The following is a 24,401-nucleotide window of genomic DNA, read 5'->3' on the forward strand; positions in this document are numbered from 1 at the left end:
GCCAAGGTGGGAGGATCACTTGAAGCCAAGAGTTGAAGTCCAGCCTGGGCAACACAGCAAGACCCCATCTCTACAGAAAAGAAAATTAAGGCCAGGCACAATGGCTCACACCTGCAATCCTAGCATTTTGGAGGCTGAGGCGGGCGGATCACGAGGTCAGGAGTTGGAGACCAGCCTGGCCAAAATCATAAAACCCCGTCTCTACTAAAAACACAAAAATCAGCCAGGTGTGGTGGCGTGTGCGTGTAGTTCCAGCTACTTGGGAGGCTGAGGCAGGAGAATTGCTTGAACCTGGTAGGTTTAGGTTGCAGTGAGCCGAGATCAGGCCACTGCACTCCAGCCTGGGAGACAGAGCAAGACTGCATCTCAAAAAAAAAAAAAAAATTAAAAAAAGTTAAAAAAATTAGCCGGGCATGGTGGTAAGTGCCTGTAGTCCCAGCTACTCCAGGAAGCTGAGGTGGGAGGATCTCTTGCGCCTAGGAGGTGGAGGCTGCAGTGAGCTATGATTGTACCATTGCACTCCAGCCTGGGTGACAGAACATGACCCTGTCTCTAAAAGAATAATAATAATAATAATCATTCCATAAAAAGTATCAAATGGAGAAATAAATCATCAGTGGGGTCTTGGAGGGGACCAGGGGCTGCAGTGACAGGCAGCCTGGGGCCCTGACACATGGTCATGCCTGTTCCAGGAAGATGAATGCTTCCAGATGCCTGTCGGAGGAGGTGGGGTCCCTCCGCCCGCTGACTGTGGCTGTCCTGTCTGCGTCCTTTGTCGTCGGAGTACTGGGCAATGGGCTGGTGCTGTGGATGACTGTCTTCCGTGTGGCCCGCACAGTCTCCACCGTCTGCTTCTTCCACCTGGCCGTTGCCGATTTCATGCTCTCACTGTTTCTGCCCATCTTTGTGTACTATATTGTCTCCAGGCAGTGTCTCCTCGGAAAGTGGGCCTGCAAACTCTACACCGGTTTTGTGTTCCTCACCTTCTCCGCCAGTAACTGCCTCCTGGTCCTCATCTCTGTGGACCGTTGCATTTCTGTCCTCTACCCCGTCTGGGCCCTGAACCACCGCACTGAGCAGCAGGCGAGCTGGCTGGCCTTCGGGGTGTGGCTCCTGGCCGCTGCCTTGTGCTCTTCACACCTGAAATTCCGGACAACCAGAAAATGGAATGGCTGTATGCAGTGCTACTTGGCGTTCAACTCGGAGAATGAGACTGCCCAGATGTGGACTCAGGAGGTCTTTGGGAGACAAATGGCGGTGATCATGGCCCACTTCCTGCTGGGCTTCCTGGGGCCCTTAGCAATCACACGCACCTGCGCCCACCTCATCTGGGCCAAGCTCTTGCGGGAGGGCTGGGTCCACGCCAACCGTCCCAAGAGGCTGCTGCTGGTGCTGGTGAGCGCTTTCTTTATCCGCTGGTCCCCATTTAATGTGATGCTGTTGGTCCATCTGTGGCGACGGGTGATGCTCAAGGAAATCTGCCACCCCCGGATGCTGCTCATCCTCCAGGCTAGCTTTGCTTTGGGCTGTGTCAACAACTGCCTCAACCCGTTCCTCTACGTCTTCGTTGGCAGAGATTTCCAAGAAAAGTTTTTCCAGTCTTTGCCTTCTGCCCTGGCCAGGGCGTTTGGAGAGGAGGAGTTTCTCAGTCATCCCGTCCCCACGGCAACGCCCCCAGGGAATGATGGAAGCCTTCAGCTGGAAGCTGGAAGCCATCCTTCTTAGTTTGCTTGTGGCCTCTTACCTTGACTGGCTTCTAAAACCCTGCCAAATCCTGCCTCTTCTTTCAGGAAGTCTTCCAGCAACCCCTCATCTAAAGCTCTGTGGTAGAGACAGCTACTTATTCCCCAGTGTCCATTCTTCCCTTTCTTTTTATCTTTTTCCTTTTTTATTTTTTGGAGACAGAGTCTCATTTTGTCACCCAGGCTGGAGTGCAGTGGCACAATCTCGGCTCACTGCAGCCTTGACCTCCAGGGCTCAAGCCATCCTCCTACCCCACCACCCCTGCCTCCCGCCCCCCGCCCCCGAATAGCTGGGACTACAGGCATGTGCCACGAAGCCTGGCTAATTTGTAGAGACGGGGTTTCATCATTTTGCCCAGGATGGTCTCAAGCTCCTGAGTTCAAATAACCCTCCAGCCTCAGCCCCCCAAAATGCTGGGATTACAGGTGTGAGCCACAGTGCCTGGCCTCCCCTTTCCTTGTAGTAAGACTCCTGTTTGTTTCAAATGAGGCACATGCTTAACTAGAAAAGAAAAAAAAGACTACATTTCCCAGAATCCTTTGCATGTAGTACAGCCATGTGACTGCCTTCTGGCCAATAAAATGTAAGTGGCAGCAATGAATGTAACTTCCTGGAAGGGCCCTTAAATGGAAGGGGCCTGTCCTCCATTTCCCCATTTCCCCCTTTCTATTGTCCAGAATGCAGACATACCAGTTAGCTCTTGTTGTGCAACAAACACCCTCAAAGTTTAGAGGCTTAAAAACATATCTTTTTTTTTTAATAGGGTCTTGTTCTGTTGCCCAGGTTGGAGTGCAGTGGTGTGATCATAGCTCACTGCCACCTCAATCTCCCAGGCTTAAGTAGTCCTCTCACCTCAGCCTCCTGAGTAGCTGGGATTACAGGCATACCCCACTGTGCCCGGCTAATTTTTTTTTTTTCCTTGAGACGGAATCTCACTTTGTTGCCCAGGCTGGAGTGGAGTGGCGCCATCTCAGCTCACTGCAAGCTCCGCCTCCCGGGTTCACGCCATTCTCCTGCCTCAGCCTCCCGAGTAGCTGGGACTACAGGCGCCCGCCACCACGCCCGGCTAATTTTTTGCATTTTTTTTTTAGTAGAGACGGGGTTTCACCATGTTAGTCAGGATGGTCTCAATCTCCTGACCTCGTGATCTGCCCGCCTCAGCCTCCCAAAGTGCTAGGATTACAGGCATGAGCCACTGTGCCCAGCCCGCCTGGCTAATTTTTTTAAAAAAGTTTTTGTCAAGATGGAGTCTTGCTATGTTGCCCAGGCTGGTCTCAAACTCCTGGCCTCAAGCAATCCTCTTGCCTCAGCCTCCCAAAGTGTTGGGATTATAGATGTGAGCCACCACACCTGGCTTCATAACCTTGTATGATTTCTGTGGATCAGCAATTTGGGCTGGGCTCAGCTGAGTAGTTTTCTCATCTGACATCTGGGTTTCTTATGCATCTGTGGGTCACCTAAGTGATTCTGCTTCTGGGAGGGTGGCTGGCTCGGGGTGATGGGATTGGCTAATCCACATAGCTCTTATCATCCTGCAGGCTGGCTTTTTCGTGTGATGGTTGGGGAGGGTTCCAAGAATGAGGGAAGTATGAGGCGGAGGCTCAGAACTTTGCACAAGGTGACTAGCACTCAAGCTACTGGTCAAAAAGCAAGTCACGAGCCTGGCTTAGATTCCAGGTGTGAGGAAAGAGACTCCACACCTTGATGGGAAAATCTGAAGAGTGACATTGCTAAGGAGCACGTATGCAGGAAGGTGTGCAGAACGGGGGCCATTTGTGTAATCTGCCACAGCAGCCCTGATGGAAAGCGACCGTGTCCCCAGGGAGTCCCTAGGCCAGCCCTGAGATTCTTACACCCAGGTTGTGAAAAGGGAGGTTTCAAATCCTAGCTCACTGAAGCCACTGTTATTTTGTGTCTCTCCTGCAACAGCTGAATCTACGCCTTAACTATTAATTATGTGCCAACCTCTGGAACTTGTGTAAAGTGACTTAATAAATTTCCTTATTGTTGAAGCCAGTTGGAGTCAGGTTTTCTGTTACTTAAAACCCCCCAAAAAACAAACTGGTGCATGTGAACAATACTCTTTTCTGGAGATTGAAGTCCTAGTGGTCCCTGGTCACAACAGACCATTCCCTTGGCTCTAGGTGGAGGCAAAAGGAAAATGTCATGCAATCCAGAAGCTGTCACACCACTTGCTCATGATTCAAAGAAGTAAATCTGCCCAGGTGCGGTGGCTCATGCCTGTAATCCTATTACTTTGGGAGGCTGAAGTAGGCAGATCACTTGAGGTCAGGAGTTTGAGACCAGCCTGGCCAACATGGTGAAACCCCGTCTCTACGAAACATACAAAAATTAGCCAGATGTGGTGGCAGGCACCTGTAGTCTCGGCTACTCCAGAGGCTGAGGAAGGAGAATCGCTTGAACCTGGGAGACAGACGTTGCAGTGAGCCAAGAGCTCATCACTGTACTGCAGCTATGACTTGCCGTGAGAACTCCACCTCTCAGAGACTCATTTGCCCCCAAATCTGTAAAATAGGAACAAATGTTTCCATCTTCTGGATGAGCAGAGGATTAAATGACACAGTGACTGAGTGCCAGGAAGCACAGAGGCACCTTAAAAAAAATTAACTCCTGGGCTGGGCAGGGTGACTCAAGCCTGTAATCCCAGCACTTTGGGAGGCCAAGGCCAGCGGATCACCTGAGGTCGGGAGTTTGAGACCAGCCTGACCAATATGGAGAAATCCCATCTCTACTAAAAATACAAAACTAGCCGGGTGTGGTGGTGCATGCCTATAATCCCAGCTACTCGGGAGGCTGAGGCAGGAGAATTGCTTGAACCCAGGAGGCGGAGGTTGCAGTGAGGTGAGGTCGCACCATTGCACTCCAGCCTGGGTGACAGAGCAAGACTCCGATTCAAAAAAGAAAAATAAAAAGAAAATTAAAAAAGCATTGGATTGTATTTTTTAGGCGGTGTCTTGTCTTTCTGGTGACACCTGTAGACATGATGTGTCTTAGAGTCAGTGAAATGTTCCCGCTGAGGCCACGGCATTCTCCTGAGGGAATAAAGCCATGCGCAGCATAACGAGGTTTCTGTCAATGACAGACCGCACATCCGACAGTGGCCCCACCGATTATAATGGAGCTAAGACTGCAGTTGCCCAGTGATGTTGTAGCTATCATAATGGAGTGGCTCAAGGCGTTACTCTAATGTTTGTGCTGATGCTGGTGTACCCAGACCTACTTGACCACCAGTCATATAAAAGCATAGCACATATAACTGTGTACAGTACATCATACTTGTCAATGGCAACAGGCAGGACATGGTGGCTCACAGCTATAATCCCAGCACTTTGGGAGGCCGAGGAGGGTGGATCACGAGGTCAGGAGATCGAGACCATCGTGGCTAACATGGTGAAACCCCGTCTCTACTAAAAATTAAAAACAATTAGCCGGGCATAGTGGCGGGCGCCTGTAGTCTCAACTACTCCGGAGGCTGAGGCAGGAGAATACCATGAATCCGGGAGGCGGAGCTAGCAGTGAGCCAAGATCGCACCACTGCACTCCAGCCTGGGTGACAGAGCGAGACTCCATCTCAAAAAAAAAAAAGTAATAATAATAATAATAATGAGAACAGTATTAACAATAGAGAGCTAACAATGCTTGAGCACCTACTACGTGCCAAGAAGTTTTTTTGGTTTTGTTCTGCTTTTGTTTTTTGATTATTCTCACTGTTACCCAGGCTGGAGTGCGGTAGCTCAGTCTCGACTCTCTGCAACCTCCGCTTCTCGGGTTTAAGTGATTCTCCTGCCTCAGCCTCCCAAGTAGCTGGGATTATAGGCACCCACCATGACGTCTGGCTAATTTTTGTATTTTTAGTAGAGACAGGGTTTTGCCATGTTGACCAGGCTGGTCTTGAACTCCTGACCTCAGGTAATCCACCCGCCTTGGCCTGCCAAAGTGCTGGGATCACAGGCGTGAGCCACCGAGCCCGGCCGCAAGAAGTTTTCAGTGTTTTGTATCTCTTAACAAATTTCATTAACACAAGGAGGCAGAGGAGAATTGGAATGGCCTTGTGGAAGGATCTCCCTGGCACCCGCCTCCTCCTTATCCCCCAAGCCTGTAGCCCCTGGGGCCTATTATTAGGGCCCACATCTGGTGACATTTCCCGGACTGATAGTGATCTCTGAAGCTCTTGCTCAAGATTCTTTCCTGGACATTTATCTGCTCCAAAACTCACAGCTAGCTTCCTGCCATTAGCCCCCTACCTTTAACGTGGGCTCGAGGCTGGCTGCTGCCTGGGACTGACGACGGAGCAGAGAAAGCCCCCTCACCTTGCCTCACCCTCGGACACAGCACAAGGTGACAGGGGACTGGGATTTGTTGGGAGGGTCTCAGGGAGCCAGAAGGTAGGAGCCTGGGGACTAGGAGAGTTGAAGGGCACTCTCCAGGGTATACAAAAAGAAGTTGGTGGGCTGGGTGCGGTGGCTCATCCCTGAAATCCCAGCAGTTTGGAAGGCTGAGGCAGGTGGATCACCTGAGGTCAAGAGTTGGAGACCAGCCTGGCCAACATGGTAAAACCCCGTCTCTACTAAAAATACAAAAACTAGCTGGGTATGGTGGCAGGTGCGTGTACTCTCAGTTACTCAGGAGGCTGAGGCAGGAGAATCGCTTGAACCTGGGAGGCGGAGGTTGCAGTGAGCTGAGATCGTGCCACTGCACTCCAGCCTAGGCAACAGAGTGAGACTCTGTCTCAAAACAAAACAAAACAAAACAAAAAAGAGGTGGCAAAAAGGGGCTGAAAGTTCTGGGCCACCTCCTTGGGTGAGGAATGGTCTCATGTCATATGCATGAACTGTGCCTGGTCAGAGGCATTTGACTGTCTTCATCACTGCGGTATCCCCAGCGCTTAGGATAGTGTCTGGCGTATGATATGGGCTCAATGCATAATTTTACACTAAATGAATGAATCCATCCTCAGATGACAAAGGAGAGATTGTCCTCCTTAATGATCACTCGTCAATTATTTATCAAGTGCCTGCTGTGTTCCAGGGGCCAGCGAGGAAGCTACACACCACCCTCGCCTCTAGGGAACCCAGAGATGAATAATGCAGATGGGTGATCACCAAATGATCCAACAAACGTGATCTAATTGCTGCTGCCTGTAACTAGCTCTTTTTTTTTTTTTTTTTTTTTTTTTTTTGGTTGAGGGGAGATCAGAGTCTTGCTCTGTCACCCAGGCTGGAGTGCAGTGGCGCGATCATGGCTCACTCCAACCTCTGCCTCCCGGGTTCAAGCAATATCTCCTGCCTCAGCCTCCCAAGTAGCTGGGATTACAGGCGTGCGCCACCATACCCGGCTAATTTTTGTATTTTTAGTAGAGACGGGGTCTCACCATGTTGGCTAGGCTGGTCTTGAACTCCTGACCTCAGGCGATCCTCCCACCTCAGCTTCCCAGAGTCCTGGGATTACAGGCATGAGCCACCATGCCCAGCCTGTAACCATGTCTTCATAGGAGAGAAGGTCCTATAGGAGGGCCTGATTCATCAAGGTGGCTGGGAAGAGCTTTCGGTAGAAAGTGAAATTTGCACTGAGATCTCAGGAAGGAGTTTAAAAAAAAAAAAAAAAAGCAGAGGAAAGAAAGGGTGCTCCAGGCAGAGGGGCAGCACATGCAAAGGCCCTGGGGTGGGAGGGAGACGAGAGAATCTTGGCAATGGACACAAAGGTAGGGAAGCCGGGATGTGGTGCACAAAGAGGGGGAAGGTGCAAGATAAGTCTGGAGAGGGTGGCAGGTGCCCCAGCCCTCACCAGCGGTGTTGGGGAGACTCATATTTATCCCACAAGCAATGAAGAGCCACCGTGTAATTTTCCAGTTTGAACTGTATTTTTTTTTTTTTTTGAGACAGGGTCTCACTCTGTTGCCCAGGCTGGAGTGCAGTGGCACAATCATGGCTCACTGCAGCTCAACCTCCTGAGCTCAAGTCATCCTCATGCCTCAGCCTCCCAGATAGCTGGAACTACAATGCAAGCCACCCTGTTTAGCTTATTTTTATTTTGTAGAGACAGGGTTTTGCCTTGCCACCTAGACTGGTCTTGAAGCTCTGGTCTCAAGTGATTCTCCTGCCTGGGTCTCCCACAGCGCTGGGGTTACACGGTTTGGGGTTTCAAAGGATCACTCTGGCTGTAGGGTGGTGAGTGGCTGGTAGGAGATGAATATAAAGCTGGGGGCAAGGCACAGTGGCTCACGCCTGTACTCCCTGCACTTTGGGAGGCCAAGGTGCGTGAATCACCTGAGGTCAGGAGTTCAAGACCAGCCTGGCCAACATGGTGAAACCCCGTCTCTACTAAAAATACAAAAATTAGCCAGGCGTGTCCCTGGGGTGCGTCTCAACTACACTACTTAGGAGGGTGAGGCAGGAGAATTGCTTGAATCCGAGAGGCAGAGGTTTCAGTGAACCAAGATTGTACCACTGCACTCCAGCTCGGGCAACAGAGTGAGATCCTTTCAAAAAAAAAAAAAAAAAAGCTGGGGCACTGTGTGCTTGGATGATAGGTCTATGGAGACAGGACATAGTGGACAGAGGCAAGAGGCTTTTTGGAGGCAAAATTGACAGGGCTTTGTGATGAATTGGGTCTGCGTGTTGAGGGAGTAGGAGAGAGAGTTATTCAAGGATTCTACACCCCTATCTCAGATGAGTATACTGAGGCTCGGGGTGCGGGGGAAGCCCTGAGCCTGAGATCACACAGTCATAATCCAGTGTCTCAACTAGAGCTTCGACCTATGCCTGTCTGCTGTGTAAGCTCAAGCTTTCCTCAACCCCAGACCTCTCTTCTCTGTCTGTACCTCACCCTTGGAGGACATTCTCAGGCTCAAAGATGTAAATGGCATCTAAATGTTTTTTTGTGTGTGGGGACAAGGTCTTGTCATGTTGTCCAGGCTCATACAATCTTCCTGCCTCTTTCTCCCAAAGTGCTGGGACTACAGAGGTGAGCCACTGCGCCCGGCTGGCATCTAAATTCTAATGACTCCCACATGCCTGTATCCAGCTAGAAACCCCTCTGTAATTTTTTTTTTTGTTTGTTTTGAGTCTTACTCCGTGACCTAGGCTGGAGTGCAGTGGCGCCATCTTGCCTCACTGCAACCTCCATCTCCTAGGTTCAATGAATTCTCCTGCCTCAGCCTCCTGAGTAGCTGGGATTATAGCCACGTGCCACCACACCCGGCTAATTTTCGTATTTTTAGTAGAGACGGGGTTTTGCCATGTTGGACAGGCTGGTCTCAAACTCCTGACCTCAGGTGATCCACCCACCTTGGCCTTCCAAAGTGCTGGGATTACAGGGGTGAGCCACTGTGCCGGACCCCCCTCCTGTAATCTTGCTGCCAGTATCCAGCTGCCTTAGTGAAGTTTCCCCGGGATGTCTTACAGGCATTTCAAAGGCGAAGTGACCAACCCCGAGCTCCTGGTCTTACCCCAAACCTGAGCTCCTGCTGTCTCCCCTATCCCAGTACAAAGTCCTGCAGTCACCCCGACACTGCTCTCCCTTTCAACTCAAACATCCAGTCCAGCAGCAAATCTAGCCAGCTCCACCTTGACCCAGGAATCTGCTTCCCACCCCCTCCTCTGACATCACCCTGGTCCCCATCTCCATCATTGCCCACCTGGGTTACTGCAGCAGCCTCCTTCCGGCCTCCTGCTTCCATTCCACCCCTCTCAGTCTAGTCTCAACCTTAAAGTCACAGTGATTGTTAAGACCTAAGTCAGATATTTTTCCTCCTCTGCTCAACAGTCTCTTGTAACTCCCATCTCACTCACAGGAAAGGCCAGGAGAGTCTGCACTATGACTCACAGGGTCCTGCTCCATCTGCCCGCTTCCCTCTCTGCCTTCACCTCTCACCTCTCTTCCCATTGGCCACGTGGCTCCAGCCACACCGGCCTCCCTGCTGTTCCTTGAGCATTCCAGGCACCATCCTGACTCAGGACCTTTGCACAAGCTGCTGGTTCTGCCTGAAGGGCTCTTCCTCGATACGTATGTGCCTCACTATTTTGTTATCTCCTCCAAATCTTTGCTCAAATGTTATATTCTTTTTTTTTTTTTTTTTTTTTTTTGACATGGAGTCTTACCCTGTTGCCTAGGCTCGAGTGCAATGGCGTGATCTCGGCTCACCGCAACCTCCGCCTTCTGGGTTCAAGTGATTCTCCTGCCCCAGCCCTCTGAGTAGCTGGGATTAAAGGTGGGCACCTCCACACCCAGCTAATTCTTTGTATCTTTAGTAGAGGTGGGGTTTCACCACGTTGGCCAGGCTGGTCTCGAACTCCTGACCTCGTGATCTGCACCCCTCAGCCTCCCAAAGTGCTGGGATTACAGGCGTGAGCCACTGAGCCTGGCCAAATGTTACATTCTTATTGGGGTCTTCCCTGACCACCCTGTTTAATGTACCAGTGGCCCCTTTCTGTCTCATCCCTCACATTCCCAGTTGTCCTTATCTTGATTTTTTTTTTTTTTTTTTTTGGTGACAGAGACTCACTCCGTCACCCAGGCTGGAGTGCAGTGGCCTGATCTCGGCTCACCACAACCTCCAACTTCCCAGATTCAAGTGATTCTCCTGCCTCAGCCTCCCAAATGCCTGGGATCACAGGTGTGTGCCACCGCGTCTGGCTAATTTTTTTATTTTTATTAGTGACGGGGTTTTGCCATGTTGGCCAGGCTGGTCTCGAACTCCTGACTTCAAGTGATCTGCTCGCCTCGGCCTCCCAGTGTGCTGGGATTACAGATGTGAACCACTGCGCTTGGCCTTACCTTGATCTTTTTCTAAAGAAAACATTTCATGGTTTTCATTTCTTCCTGTTGATATGTGTCACCATTTGAAATTACCTCCTTTCAGCCTAGAGGACTTACTTCCTTAAGCAATTTCTGTGGTCTGTAGGCCATATATTATCTCAGATCTGGCTTACCTGAAAATGCCCTTATTTCACTTTCATTTTTGAAAGATATTTTCACAGAATATAAAATTCTGGATCGACAGACATTTCTGCTGCCAATTTTTTCAAATAGTGGAGTAATTTTTAATATTTTGTCCAGATTTTAATTTTTTTTTTTTTGTCTGTGGGACTATTTGTCTGACAGAGTTACTCTGACATTACCCAAAGTTAAAAGAACCTCCATCTCATTGTTTTTACTTCATTTTTATTGAGACAGGGTCTCGCTTTGTCACCCAGGCTGAAGTGAAATGGCGTGACCGTGGCTCATTGCAGCCTCGAATTCCAGGGCTCAAGTGACCCTCGTGTCTCAGTCTCCCGATTTGCTGGGACTACATGCACGCGTCACCATACCTGACTAATTTTTTTTTTTTTTTTTTGAGACAAAGTCTTGCTCTGTTGCCCGGGCTGGAGTGCAGTGGCACGATCTCGTCTCACTGCAGCCTCCGCCTCCTGGGTTCAAGGGACTCTCCTGCCTCAGCCTTCAGAGTAGCTGGGATTACAGGCACGCACCACCAAGCCTGGCTAATTTTTGTATTTTTAGTAGAGACAGGCGTTTGCCATGTTGGCCAGGCTGGTCTCGAACTCCTGAACTTAAGTGATCCACCAGCTTCAGCCTCCCAAAGTGCTGGGATTACAGGAATGAGCCATTACGCCCATCTCACGGCTAATTTTTAAATTTTATTTTATTTTATTTTATTTTTATTTTTTTGAGACGGAGTTTCGCTCTCATTGCCCAGGCTGGAGTGCAGTGGCACGATCTTGGCTCACTGCAACCTCCGCCTCCCAAGTTTAAGTGATTCTTCAGCCTCATGAGTAGCTGGGATTACAGGTGGCTGCCACCACACCCAGCTAATGTTTTTTGTATTTTTAGTAGAGACGGGGTTTCGCCATGCTGGGCAGGCTGATCTCAAAATACTGATCTCAGGTGATCCGCCTACCTCAGCCTCCCAAAGTGCTGGGATTACAGGCGTGAGCTACTGCGCCCGGCCACAAAAACTTTTAATTATTTATTTTTTGTAGAGACGGTCTCACTATGTTGCCCACCTTGGTTTGGAACTCCTGGCTTCAAGCAATCCTTCTGCCTCAGCTTCCCAAAGTGTTGTGATTACAAGCATGAGCCACCACACCTGGCCCCTCCATTTCATTTATTATTTTTCCATAACATTTGTAGTCTTCTAAAGCAGTATATCATGAATTAATTTATTATATGTATTACACCTGACATCTCCCACTGGGATGTAAGTTCCATGAGGGCTTGTTTTGTTACATGAGTTATCTCTGGTACTTAGAACAATATTATTGTGTCCAGTGAGCTGAGATCGTGCCATTGCACTCCAGCCTGGGTGACATAAGGAGACTCTGTATCAAAAAAAAAAAAAAAAAAGAACAATGTTATTGTGTCATAAAAAGCATTCAGGCTGGGCTCAATGGCTCACACTTGTAATCCCAGTACTTTGGGAGGCTGAGGTGGGAGGATCACTTGAAGCCGGGAGTTCAAGACCAGCCTGGGCAACACAGCAAAACCCCATCTCTACAAAAAAGAATTTAAGGCCTGGCAGAGTGGCTCACACCTATAATCCCAGCACTTTGGGAGGCTGGTGGACGGGTCACGAGGTCAGGGGTTCGAGACCAGCCTGGCCAACATGGTAAAAGCCCGTCTCTACTAAAAACACAAAAATTAGCCAGGCGTGGTGGCATGTGCCTGTAGTTCCAGCTACTTGGGAGGTTGAGGCAGGAGAATTGCTTGAACCTTGGAGGTGGAGGTTGCAGTGAGCCGAGATCATACCATTGCACTACAGCCTGGGTGACAGAGAGAGCAAGACTCTGTGTCAAAAAAAAAAAAAAAAAAAAAAGGTAAAAAAATTAGCCAGGCATGGTGGTTAAGTGCCTGTAGTCCCAGCTATTCCAGGAGGCTGAGGGGGGAGGATCTCTTGAGCCTAGGAGGTGGAGGCTGCAGTGAGCTGTGATTGTACCTTTGCACTCTAGCCTGGGTGACAGAGCATGACGCTGTCTCTAAAAGAATAATAATAATAAGCATTCCATAAAAATTATGGAATGGAGAAATCATGAATGGGGTCTCGGAGGGGATCAGGGGCTGCAGTGACAGGCAACCTGGGGTCCTGACACTTGATCGCTCTTGTTCCAGGAAGATGAACTCTTCCGGATGCCTGTCTGAGGAAGTGGGGTCCCTCCGCCCGCTGACTGTGGCTGTCCTGTCTGCGTCCTTTGTCGTCGGAGTGCTGGGCAATGGGCTGGTGCTGTGGATGACTGTCTTCCGTATGGCACGCACGGTCTCCACCGTCTGCTTCTTCCACCTGGCCGTTGCCGATTTCATGCTGTCGCTGTCTCTGCCCATTGCCATGTACTATATTGTCTCCAGGCAGTGGCTCCTCGGAGAGTGGGCCTGCAAACTCTACATCACCTTTGTGTTCCTCAGTTACTTTGCCAGTAACTGCCTCCTTGTCTTCATCTCTGTGGACCGTTGCATCTCTGTCCTCTACCCCGTCTGGGCCCTGAACCACCGCACTGTGCAGCGGGCGAGCTGGCTGGCCTTCGGGGTGTGGCTCCTGGCTGCCGCCTTGTGCTCTGCGCACCTGAAATTCCGGACAACCAGAAAATGGAATGGCTGTACGCACTGCTACTTGGCGTTCAACTCGGAGAATGAGACTGCCCAGATTTGGATTGAAGGGGTCGTGGAGGGACACATTATAGGGACCATTGGCCACTTCCTGCTGGGCTTCCTGGGGCCCTTAGCAATCATAGGCACCTGCGCCCACCTCATCCGGGCCAAGCTCTTGCGGGAGGGCTGGGTCCACGCCAACCGGCCCAAGAGGCTGCTGCTGGTGCTGGTGAGCGCTTTCTTTATCTTCTGGTCCCCGTTTAACGTGGTGCTTTTGGTCCATCTGTGGCGACGGGTGATGCTCAAGGAAATCTACCACCCCGGGATGCTGCTCATCCTCCAGGCTAGCTTTGCTTTGGGCTGTGTCAATAGCAGCCTCAACCCCTTCCTCTACGTCTTCGTTGGCAGAGATTTCCAAGAAAAGTTTTTCCAGTCTTTGACTTCTGCCCTGGCCAGGGCGTTTGGAGAGGAGGAGTTTCTCAGTCATCCTGCCCCCGTGGCAACGCCCCCGGGGAATGATGGAAGACTTCAGCTGGAAGCTGGAAGCCGTCTTTCTTAGTTTGCTTGTGGCCTCTTACCTTGACTGGCTTCTAAAACCCAGCCAAATCCTGCCTCTTCTTTCAGGAAGTCTTCCAGCAACCCCTCATCTAAAGCTCTACCTCATCCTGGGTAATTTGTAGACACAGGGTTTCATCATGTTGCCCAGGGTGGTCTCAAACTCCTGAGTTCAAGTGATCCTCCAGCCTCGGCTCCCCAAACTACTGGGATTACAGGTGTGAGCCACAGCACCTGGCCTCCCCTTTTTTGGTAGTAAAACTCCTGTGTTCTAATGAGGCACGTGGTTAACTAGAAAAAAGGAAAGACTACATTTCCCAGTATCCTTTGCATGTAGATACGACCATGTGACTGCTTTCTGACCAATAGGATGTAAGAGGCAGCAATCAGTGTAACTTCCTTGAAGTGCCCTTAAATGGAAGAGGCCTGCCCTCCATTTCCCCATTTCCCCCTTTCTATTGTCCGGAATGCAGATGTATCAGTTAGCTCTTGCTGTGTAACAAAAACCCTCCATGTTTAGAGGCTTAAAAATATAATTTTTTTTTTTTTTTTTTTTTTCTGATGGGGTCTTGCTCTGTTGCTTAGGCTGGAGTGCAGTGGTGTGATCGCAGCTCACTGCCACCTCAATCTCCCAGGCTCAAGTGGTCCTCTCACCTCAGCCTCCTGAGTAGCTGGCATGTGCCACCATGCCAGGCTAATTTTGTATTTTCAGTAGAGATGGGGTTTCTCCATGTTGGCCAGGCTGGTTTCAAAATCCTGACCTTGAGTGATCTGCCCGCTTCAGCCTCCCAAAGTGCTAGAATTACAGGCATGAGCCACCGCACCTGGGCAGAACTACTTCTTTGAATCTTGAGCAAGTGGTGTGACAGCTTCTGGATTGCATGACATTTTTCTTTTGCCTCCACCTAGAGCCAAGGGAATGGCCTGTTGTGACCAGGGACCACTAGGAGTTCAGTTCCCAGAAAGGAGTATTCTTTACATGCATCAGTTTGGTTTTGGGGTGTTTTAAGTAACAGAAAACCTGACTCCAACTGGCTTCAACAATAAGGAAATTTATTAAGTCACTTCACACAAGTTCCAGAGGTTGGCACGTAATTAATAGTTAAGGGGTAGATTCAGCTGTTGCAGGAGAGACACAAAATAACAGTGGCTTCAATAAGCTAGGATTTGAAACCTCCCTTTTCACAACCTGGGTGTAAGCATCTCAGGGCTGGCCTAGGGACTCCCTGGGGACATGGTCGCTTTCCATCAGGGCTGCTGTGGCAGATTACACAAATGGCCCCCGTTCTGCAGACCTTCCTGCATGCGTGCTCCTTAGCAATGTCACTCTTCAGATTTTCCCATCAAGGGGTGGAGTCTCTTTCCTCACACCTGGAATCTAAGCCAGGCTCGTGACTTGCTTTTTGACCCGTAGCTTGAGTACTAGTCAGCAAAGTTCTGAGCCTCCACTTCATACTTCCCTCACTCTTGGAACCCTCCCAACCATCACATGAAAAAGCCAGCCTGCAGGATGATAAAAGCTATGTCTCTAGTAAACATACAAAAATTAGCCAGGCATGGTGGCAGACGCCTGTAATCCCAGCTACTCGGGAGACTGAGGCAGGAGAATCGCTTGAACCTGGGAGACAGAGGTTGCAGTGAAGCAAGATCTCATCACTCCAGGCTGTGTGACTGAGACTCTGTCTCAAAAAAAAAAAAAAAAAAGAAAAAGAAAAGAAAAGAAAAGTAAAAGAAAAAAAAAAAAGCAGCAGCTCTGACTTGCCCTGAGAACTCCACCTCTTGGAGCCTCGGTTGCCCCAAGTCTATAAAATAGAAGCTAGTGTTTCCGTCTTCTGGATGAGGAGAAGATTAAATGACACAGTGACTGAGTGCCAGGAAACACAGACGCACCTTAAAAAAAATTAACTCCTGTGGGAGGCTGAGCGGGGAGGATTGCTTTAGCCCAGGAATTTGAGACCAGCCTGGGCAACATGATGATACCCCATCTGTACAAGAGATTGGCATGGTGACGCATGCCTGTACTACTGGCTACCTGGGAGGCTGAGATAGGAGGATCACTTAAGCCTGGGCTGTGGAGGTTGCAGTGAGCTGAGATCGTGCCACTGCACTCCAGCCTGGGTGACATAGTGAGTCTCTCTCTCTCTCTCTCTCTCTCTCACACACACACAGAGAGAGAGAGAGACCTACCTATTCTGTTGACTAGTGGATCTGATTAAAAACAAATAAACTGGGAAAAATATTATTAAAAAAAAAAACTTGAAAGTGATGAGAAATAGTTCTCCCTTTCATTCCAAATCCTCCATTGTTACTTTTTCCTCACGAGAAAACTGTTACCAGTTCTTTGTGTATCCAACCCACACATAAGCACTTTCTTTCTTTCTTTCTTTCTTTCTTTTTTTTTTTTTTTTGAGACAGAGTCTTGCTCTGTTGCCTAGGCTGGAGTGCAGCAGTGAGATCTCGGCTCACCGCAGCCTCCTGAGGCAGGAGAAGTGATTCTCCTGCCTCAGCCTCCCGAGTAGCTGGGATTACAGACACCCACCATCATGTCCGGCTAATTTTTGTATTTTTGTAGAGACGGGGTTTCACCATGTTGACCAGGCTGGTCTTGAACTCCTGACCTCAGGTGATCTGCCCGCCTTGGCTTTCCAAAGTGCCTGGGATTATAGGCGTGAGCCACCGCATCCAGCACATAAGCACTTTCAACACAAATAGAACATGCCATAGCTATGATTCTACATCGTGAGTATTTTCCAAAGAGTATACCTTTGGGATGGAAATACATAAGATGTCTAGCAAATGACTTTTCAATAGTGGTAGCTAAGTGTTCCCTTATATGTATATACTGTGCACAAAAGTAGTTCCCTAATCCCCTACTGATGAGTTGCTTTGAATTTGATGCAATGATATTTTTGAAATTTTGAAAATTATTCAATAAAACATTCTGAACAATACAAAAATAAAATAGAACTGGAGGAATTCGTTTGATTTATCACCAAGTGAACAACCAGGGAACCGAGTCATAAGACAACGTGGCCACCCCAGGGCTCCCCTCCCACCTCCTCGCCCTCTCTGTCAGTCCTCCATCTCCTTTAAAGATAACTTTTATTTTGTTTTGTTTTGTTTTTTGAGATGGAGTATCCCTCTGTCATTCAGGCAGGAGTGTAGTGGTGTGATCTCAGCTCACTGCAACCTCTGCCTCCCGGGTTCAAGCGATTCTCCTGCCTCAGCCTCCTGAGTAGCTGGGATTACAGGCATGTGCCACCTCATCTGGCTAATTTTTTTTTTTTTTTGTAGTTTTAGTAGAGATGGGGTTTCTCTACGCTGGCCAGGCTGGTCTCGAACTCCTGGCCTCAGGTGATCCACTCGAACTGCCTCAGCCTCCCAAAGTGCTGGGATTACAGGTGTGAGTCTCCCCACCCTGGCCAATATATTTCAATTAAATATACCATCCTCACATTTGGTCAGTCTCTCTCTCCATCTGTCCATGCACTGTAGTACATCCAGTATGATGAGCAGACCAAGACAGGGACATGAGGTCTGGGAAACCCAGGGAGGGAGCCCTCAGCATACCCCCTGAGCTGTATGCTGTGCTGCAAGGGGCACAATGCTCAGCATTACCTCCCAAAAATGTTGAACTGTGTTAAAGTCTGCGCAGGTAGGACGTCATATTTCACCTATTAATTCTTTAGCCTGTATCTTCTAAGAACAAGGGCATTTTCCCTGTAAAATTATAATATTATTATCTCCCTCGAGAACTTTACCATTGGTATTATCTAATAAACAGGCCATATTCAAATTTCCTAACTGTTCCAATAATAAACTTTAGAGCAATTTTTCTTTTGAGTCAGGGTCTTGCTTTGTTGACCGGGCTGGAGTACAGTGGCATGGTCATAGCCCCCTGCAGCCTTGAATTCCTGGGCTCCAGCAATCCTCCTGCCTCAGCCTCCCAAAGTGTTGAGATTACACGTGTGAGCCGCTGCCCTTGGCATGGAGCATTTTTTAAAAAGCAGGATCCTGCAACGATACTCTCTGCCTCTCCTTGCCAAAAAAAAAAAAAAAAAAAAAAAAAAAAAGACTATGCATTAGGTCACAAATAAAACATAGGTTGATTCCCCAAAGCAGAAGTAATACAGGCCATATTCAAATTTAGAAATTAATAACAAAAGATGAAAAAAATGCTTCAATTGCCTCGGACATTGCAAAACACCCTTCTAAATAACATCTGGGTTCAACTGATAATTAAAACTGAAGTTCTACTTCATTTAAAGCACACTACATATAAAAACTTATGGCCAGGCATGGTGGCTCATACCTGTAATCCCAGCACTTTGGGAGGCCGAGGCAGGCAGATCACCTCTGGTCAGGAGTTCGAGACCAGCCTGGCCAACATGGTGAAACCCCATCTCTACTAAAAATACAAAAATTAGCCAGGCATGGTGGTGCACGCCTGTAGTCCCAGCTACTCGGGAGGCTGAGGGAGGAGAATCGCCTGAACCCTGGAGGCAGAGGTTGCAGTGAGCTGAGATCGTGCCACTGTACTCCAGCCTGGGTGACAGAGGAAGACTCTGTTTCAAAAATAAATAAATAAATAAATATTTTTAAAAAATCTTATGAGATGGGGCCAAAGCTGTGCTCAGAAGAAAATCTATAGCTTATTTGTTTTGTTGTTGTTGTTGTTGTTGTTGTTTATTTGAGACAGAGTCTCACTCTGTCACCCAGACTGGAGTATGGTGGCACCATCGCTCACTGTAGCCTCAACCTTCCAGGTTCAAGTGATCCTCTCACCTCAGCCTCCCCAGTATCTCCACCATGCCCTGTTATTTGTTTTATTTATTTATTTATTTATTTATTTATTGGTAGAGATGGGGTCTTTCTATGTTACCAAGGCTGATCTCAAACACCTGAGCTCAAGCCATCCTCCTGCCTTGGCCTCCCAAAGTGTTGAAATTACAGGTGTGAGCCACTGCACCCAGCCTTTAATTTAATTGTAATTAGAAGAGAGAGAGAGAGAGAAGGTCCGAGAGGAAATTAGCGAAGCAAACAATTCAGGAAGAAAAAAAACAACTATAAAATAGCACACTAAAAGTTGAAAGAAAGCATTCATAGAGATTAGAGGGAATTAATTTAAAGTAACAAATTGTGGACAATAGTAAGAAGCTGGTTCTTTGGAAGGAAAAATACTCTTCCATGTTCTCTCTCTCTCTCTCATGTGCGCACACAGGTACACACACAAAAAACCAACAATAATATTCTTTTACATATTTGTTTGTGTACTTTTGTGAATGCTTCAAGAAGGCAGAAGAGCACAATGGGACACAAGTTGCTTCCACTCTCTGTGCCTCAGTTTCCACCAATGTAAAATGGGGATAATGGCAGTAGCTCCCTGAGAGGGTCGCTGTGAGGATGACTTGCGTTGCCGTGGGTGGGGCGCTTGGCTCCGTGCCTGGCACCGAGGAGGTGCGATGTGTTTGCTGTGATCAGTATCATCCTCTGTTGCATAAATTCCTCCTGGGGAACTGCCGGGTTAGAGGGCGGGTTCGATGTCGCAGACGCCGCCGCGAGCGCTCTGCAAGCCTGTTTCCCACGGCTTCGCCAACGCAGCAACCGCCAAGTCAGCCTCTTTGATCTCTGCCTTCTCAGAGGAGAAAAGTGGGATCCCGGGGAGGTTTTTAATTTGCATTGATTTTCTAATGAATGCGGTTCAGCCTTCTTCCAAGGAAGCTCTGCGGTTTTCAGAGCCGGCTGCAGGATCCTCCCTGGGGAGACGTGGTCTTTGCTGGGGCAGAGCCAGGCGCGGTGGTGGAGGTGGGTTTGAGTCTCGGGGAGCGCGCGGGAGCTGGGCACGGCCCCGTGCTTGAGAGGATCTGGCATTTTCCTGGGCAGACTCGGCGAGAGAGTCGTGGAAGGTGAGTTAAGCCTCCGGATTATACTCTGCCAAACAGGGACTAAAAATCCGTATCCAATAGAATTGCTAAGACAGCTGAAGACTGCGATTCACGCCTTCGTCCCTTAAATAATGACAGCTCACAGGTATTGATCGTGACCTAAGTACCAGGCCCTGTCCAGAGCTTTCTAAACGTGTGAACTCTCAAAGTCAGCATCACAACCCTGAGGGCGGTGCTGCGATTATTCCCGTGGTACAGAGGAGGAAACTCGAGGCTCAGAGAGGTAAAGTCATTTACCGAAGGTCACACAGCTGGCTGGGCACGGTGGCTCACGCCTGTAATCCCAGCACTTTGGAAGGCTGAGGTGGGCGGATCACCTGAGGTCAGGAGTTCGAGACCAGCCTGGCCAACATGATGAAACCCCCGTCTCTGCTAAAAATACAAACATTAGCCGGGTGTAGTGGTGCATGCCTGTAAATGCCAGCTACTCTGGAGGCTGAGGCACGACAATTGCTTGAACCCGGGAGGCTGAGGCTGCAGTGAGTCGAGATCGTGCCACTGCACTCCAGCCTGGGCGACAGAGTGAGACTCCGTCTTAAAAAAAAAAAAAAAAGAAGAAGAAGGTCACAAAGCAAGTAAGTGTAGGATGGGAACTTGACCGGTCTGACTCCATTAATCCATCCAGTTATGTTTACCGAGCGCCTGTCTGGTGAAGGTCACTGTTTTTGGCGTGGGAGAAAGGCAAAGAAGACAAAGATACCTACCTTTGAAGGACTAGCATTCTAGGGGGTAGCACTGACGTGCCAGGGGGAGGGGCTAGCATTTAGGGGGAGTGGATAACTTTAGGAGGCGGGGCTAAAATTCCAAAGGGAGAAACTGATCTTCCAGGGAAAGAAATTGACATTCAGAGGGGAGGGACTAACATCCCAGGGGAGGAGCTAATATTCCAGGGAGGAGGAGCTAACATTTCACGAGGAGAGGCTAATATTTTTAGTACAATTACACACTGTTAATCACTACCTCTGTTTCTAACATTTTAGGGTAATTGCATGCTCTTAATCACTACCTCTGTTTCTCTCAGGCAATAAAGGAGGGGCCAACCTTTATGAGGAAGGGGGTAACATGCCAAGGGGAGGAACTGACAATCCGTGGGGAGAAATGGACATTCTAGGGGGAGGAGCTAACAATGAGGAGGGGCTAACATCGCAGGAGAGAAATTGACATTTCAGAAGGGAGGCGCTAACATCGCAGGAGAGAAATGGACATTTCAGGGGGAGGAGCTAACACTGCAGGGGAGAAATTGACATTCAGGAGGAGGGGCTAACATTCAAATAAGGGTGCTAACATTCAGTGGGAGAGGCTAACATTACAGGGGAGAAACTGACATTTCAGGGCAGGGCTGACACTCTCTATCCTGCAGAGCCTACAGCCTCTGCCTCCTTGCTATACCCTGTCCCTACAAGTGTTGGCTGAGCTCATAGTAGGTGCAAATCTCTGCCACCCTGGGGATTTAAACGTGCCTGAAAAGAATGGAGTCTCTGCCCTCATAGAGCTCGCAGCCTGGGGGCAGACAGTTCTGAACGGAATGATTCCACAGAAAGACATTCACCTCCCAGGCAGGAGAGGTAATTACGCGCTCTTAATCACTACCTGTTTCTCTCAGGCAATACGGGAGGGGAGGCGGCGCCCCCATCGTGGCCTTGTTTGAGGTGTTCCCAGCCGTAGGAGACAGACAGACTGTCATCAAGTGTCGGAAAATAGCTGTCATGGGAATCCTCACCTCCTGACACCTTCCCAGTCCCGTGCTCCCGAAACCCTCCCGCGTGGCTGCAGAGTTGTAGGTTCTGCTCCTGTTGACGGGCAACCCCGTAATCTCCAATGCTCACGGCAGCTCTGCTGGGGCACAGCAGCTCCTGGGGACCAAGGTCCCAGCCAGGACGTGGATGTCAGGGCCGAGACTGGAATGTAGAACCGTGGGAGTCCAGAGCCCAGGTCCTTCCCCACGCACCACCAGATGTGGTGTGGGTTTCCTGGTTTCCAAGAACGGAAACCAGGAAACCACGTGGAATAAAAGGAAAAGGCGGGGGAGTGACAGCCACACCTAATGTCTCCGCACCACGGTGGGGGATTTTTGTCTGTTCCCTTTGCTGCTGTGTCCCCCGTGCCTGGGATGTGGCCAGTGCTGAACGATACCCCTTTGCACATATACAGTCTCACGCTGATTGATCTGGGTTTACTAAGTGTCAGTGATTCACTCCCTTGAAAATGGGGGCCGCTGTGTGACTCCCATTGTGGTCGTAGGTTCTGGGGACCCCCAGAGGAGTCAGGCCCAGACCCTGATCTCAAAAACGCCTCAGAGGCCGGGTGCAGTGGTTTACGCCTGTAATCCCAGCACTTTGGGAGGCCGAGGTGGGTGGACCACTTGAGGTCAGGAGTTCAAGACCAGCCTGGCCAACATGGTGAAACCCCATCTCTACTAAAAATACAAAAATTAGCCAAATGTGGTGGCGGCCGCCTGTAATCCCAGCTACTCGGGAGGCTGAGGCAGGAGAATTGCTTGAACCCGGGAGACGGAGGTTGCAGGGAGCCGTGATCGTGCCACTGCACTCCTGCCTGGGTGATTGAGACTCTGTGTCAAAAAAATAAATAAATAAAATAAGAGCAGGGATTTTCCATCCAGTTTGTACCTGAAACAGTTTCCGGTTGAGAGTCAGTGCTCAGTAAACATCACTGACTGAATGGATGGGTGGGAGTGAGGGAGGGTCCCCATGCCCTTTGTGGTAGGTGGATTAATGGCCCTCAAAATGTCCACATCCTAATCCCCAGAACCTGTGACTGTGTCATACCACATGGCAAAGGGAAATTAAAGTTACCAATGGAATTAAGGTTGCTTTCTTAACACAGGGAGATCAGCCTGGGTTATCTAAGTAGGCCTAACATAATCACAGGGCTTAAGTCAGGGGTGTCCATTCTTTTGGCTTCACTGTGCCAGATTGGAAGAAGAAATGTCCTGGGCCACACATAAAATACATTAACACAATAGCTGACGAGTTAAAAAAAATTACAAAAAAATCTCCTAATGTTTTAGGAAGCTGTACTAATTTTTCCTGGGCCACCTGCAGCCTGTGGGCCACAGATTGGACAAAGTTGCTTTAAGTAGAAGAAGGAGGCACACAGGTGAGAGTGAGGGAGCGATCTGAAGATCCTATCTAGATGGCTTTGAAGATGCAGGAAGGGGCTGGGCGCAGTGGCTTACGCCTGTAATCCCAGCACTTTGGTAGGCCGAGGTGGGCGGATCACCTGAGGTCAGGAGTTCGAGACCAGCTTGGCCAACACGGTGAAACGCTGTCTCCACTAAAAATACAAAAATTAGCCGGGCGTGGTGGTGCACACCTGTAATCCCACCTACTTGGGAGGCTGAGGCAGGAGAATCACTTGAACCCAGTAAGTGGAGGTTGCAGTGAGCCGAGATCATGCCACTGCACTCCAGCCTGGGCAACAGAGTGAGACTCCATCTCAAAAAAAAAGAAGATACTGGAAGGGACCTCGAGCCTTGAAAATGTGGGCAGGGCCTTGAGCCAGGAAATGTGGGTGTCCTCTAGAACCTAGGAAAAGAAAGGAAACAGGTTCTCCTTTAGAGCCCAGCAAGACCTATTTAGGACTTCTGACCACAACTAAATTTAAGGTAATTTGTTACAGCAGCAAGAGGAAACTAATTACACTATTTTATTTACTTATTAATTTATCTATTTATTTTTATTATTATTTTTTGAGACAGAGTCTCTCTCTGTCACCCAGGCTGGAGTGCAGTGACATAATCTTGGCTCACTGCAACCTCCATCTCCTGGGTTCAAGTGATTCTCCTGCCTCAAGCTCCCGAGTAGCTGGGATTACAGGTGTGTGCCACCATGCCCGGCTAATTTTTGTATTTTTCATAGAGATGGGGTTTCACCATATTGGCCATGCTGGTCTCAAACTCCTGACCTCAGGTGATCCACCTGCCTCCCAAAGTGCTGGGATTACAGGCGTGTGCCCCTGCGCCTGGCCTGCTCTCACAAAGTCTCTATGTTAAAGCATCGAGAGGAGGCGGGGATGCAGACAGACAACACTATACAGAAATTTCAAACAATGCAGGATCAGAAGTGCTCTGAAGGGGAGAAAAGGAGGGTTAAGGGGCGAGCAGGTGCTGAGGAGCTGCCGCTTTACACAGCGTGGTCACAGAAGGCTTCTCAGAAAACGCTGCCTTTGGCCAAGTGCAGTGGCTCACGCCTGTAATCCCAACACTTTGGGAGGCCGAGGCGGGCGGATCACCTGAGGCCAGGAGTTTAAGACCAGCCTGGCCAACATGGTGAAACCCCATCTCTACTAAAAATACAAAAAAAAAAAAAAAAAATTTGCTGGGCGTGGTGGCACATGCCTATGATCCCAGCTACTCAGGAGGCTGAGACAGGAGAATCGCTTGAACCCGGGGGGTGGAGGCTGCAGTGAGCTGAGATTGCGCCATTGTACTCCAGCCTGGGTGACAGAGAGAGACTCTGTCTCAAAAAAAACCAAAAAAACAAAAAAACAAAGCTGCTTTTGAGCAGAGACCTGAATGACATGAGGCAGCCAGGGGGTTCC

General features: G+C 49.2%; 2 protein-coding genes across 2 annotated transcripts in view; both read left to right on the forward strand.

The window, feature by feature from the left end:
- LOC129021089 (putative G-protein coupled receptor GPR32P1) overlaps positions 1-1,685 on the forward strand; it is a 33,767-nt gene extending 32,082 nt beyond the window's left edge. The window contains 2 exon segments of the mRNA XM_063657395.1: positions 618-1,647; positions 1,650-1,685. Coding sequence (XP_063513465.1) covers positions 618-1,647; positions 1,650-1,685 — 1,066 coding nt within the window.
- An 11,102-nt stretch (positions 1,686-12,787) lies between these two features.
- On the forward strand, positions 12,788-13,860 carry LOC129021027 (probable G-protein coupled receptor 32). The gene is given in 2 exon segments (XM_054466109.2): positions 12,788-13,822; positions 13,825-13,860. Coding segments are annotated over 2 exon segments (1,071 nt in total).
- The last annotated feature ends 10,541 nt before the right edge of the window (positions 13,861-24,401 follow it).

Source organism: Pongo pygmaeus, chromosome 20, assembly GCF_028885625.2.
Source record: "Pongo pygmaeus isolate AG05252 chromosome 20, NHGRI_mPonPyg2-v2.0_pri, whole genome shotgun sequence".
NCBI lineage: Eukaryota > Metazoa > Chordata > Mammalia > Primates > Hominidae > Pongo > Pongo pygmaeus.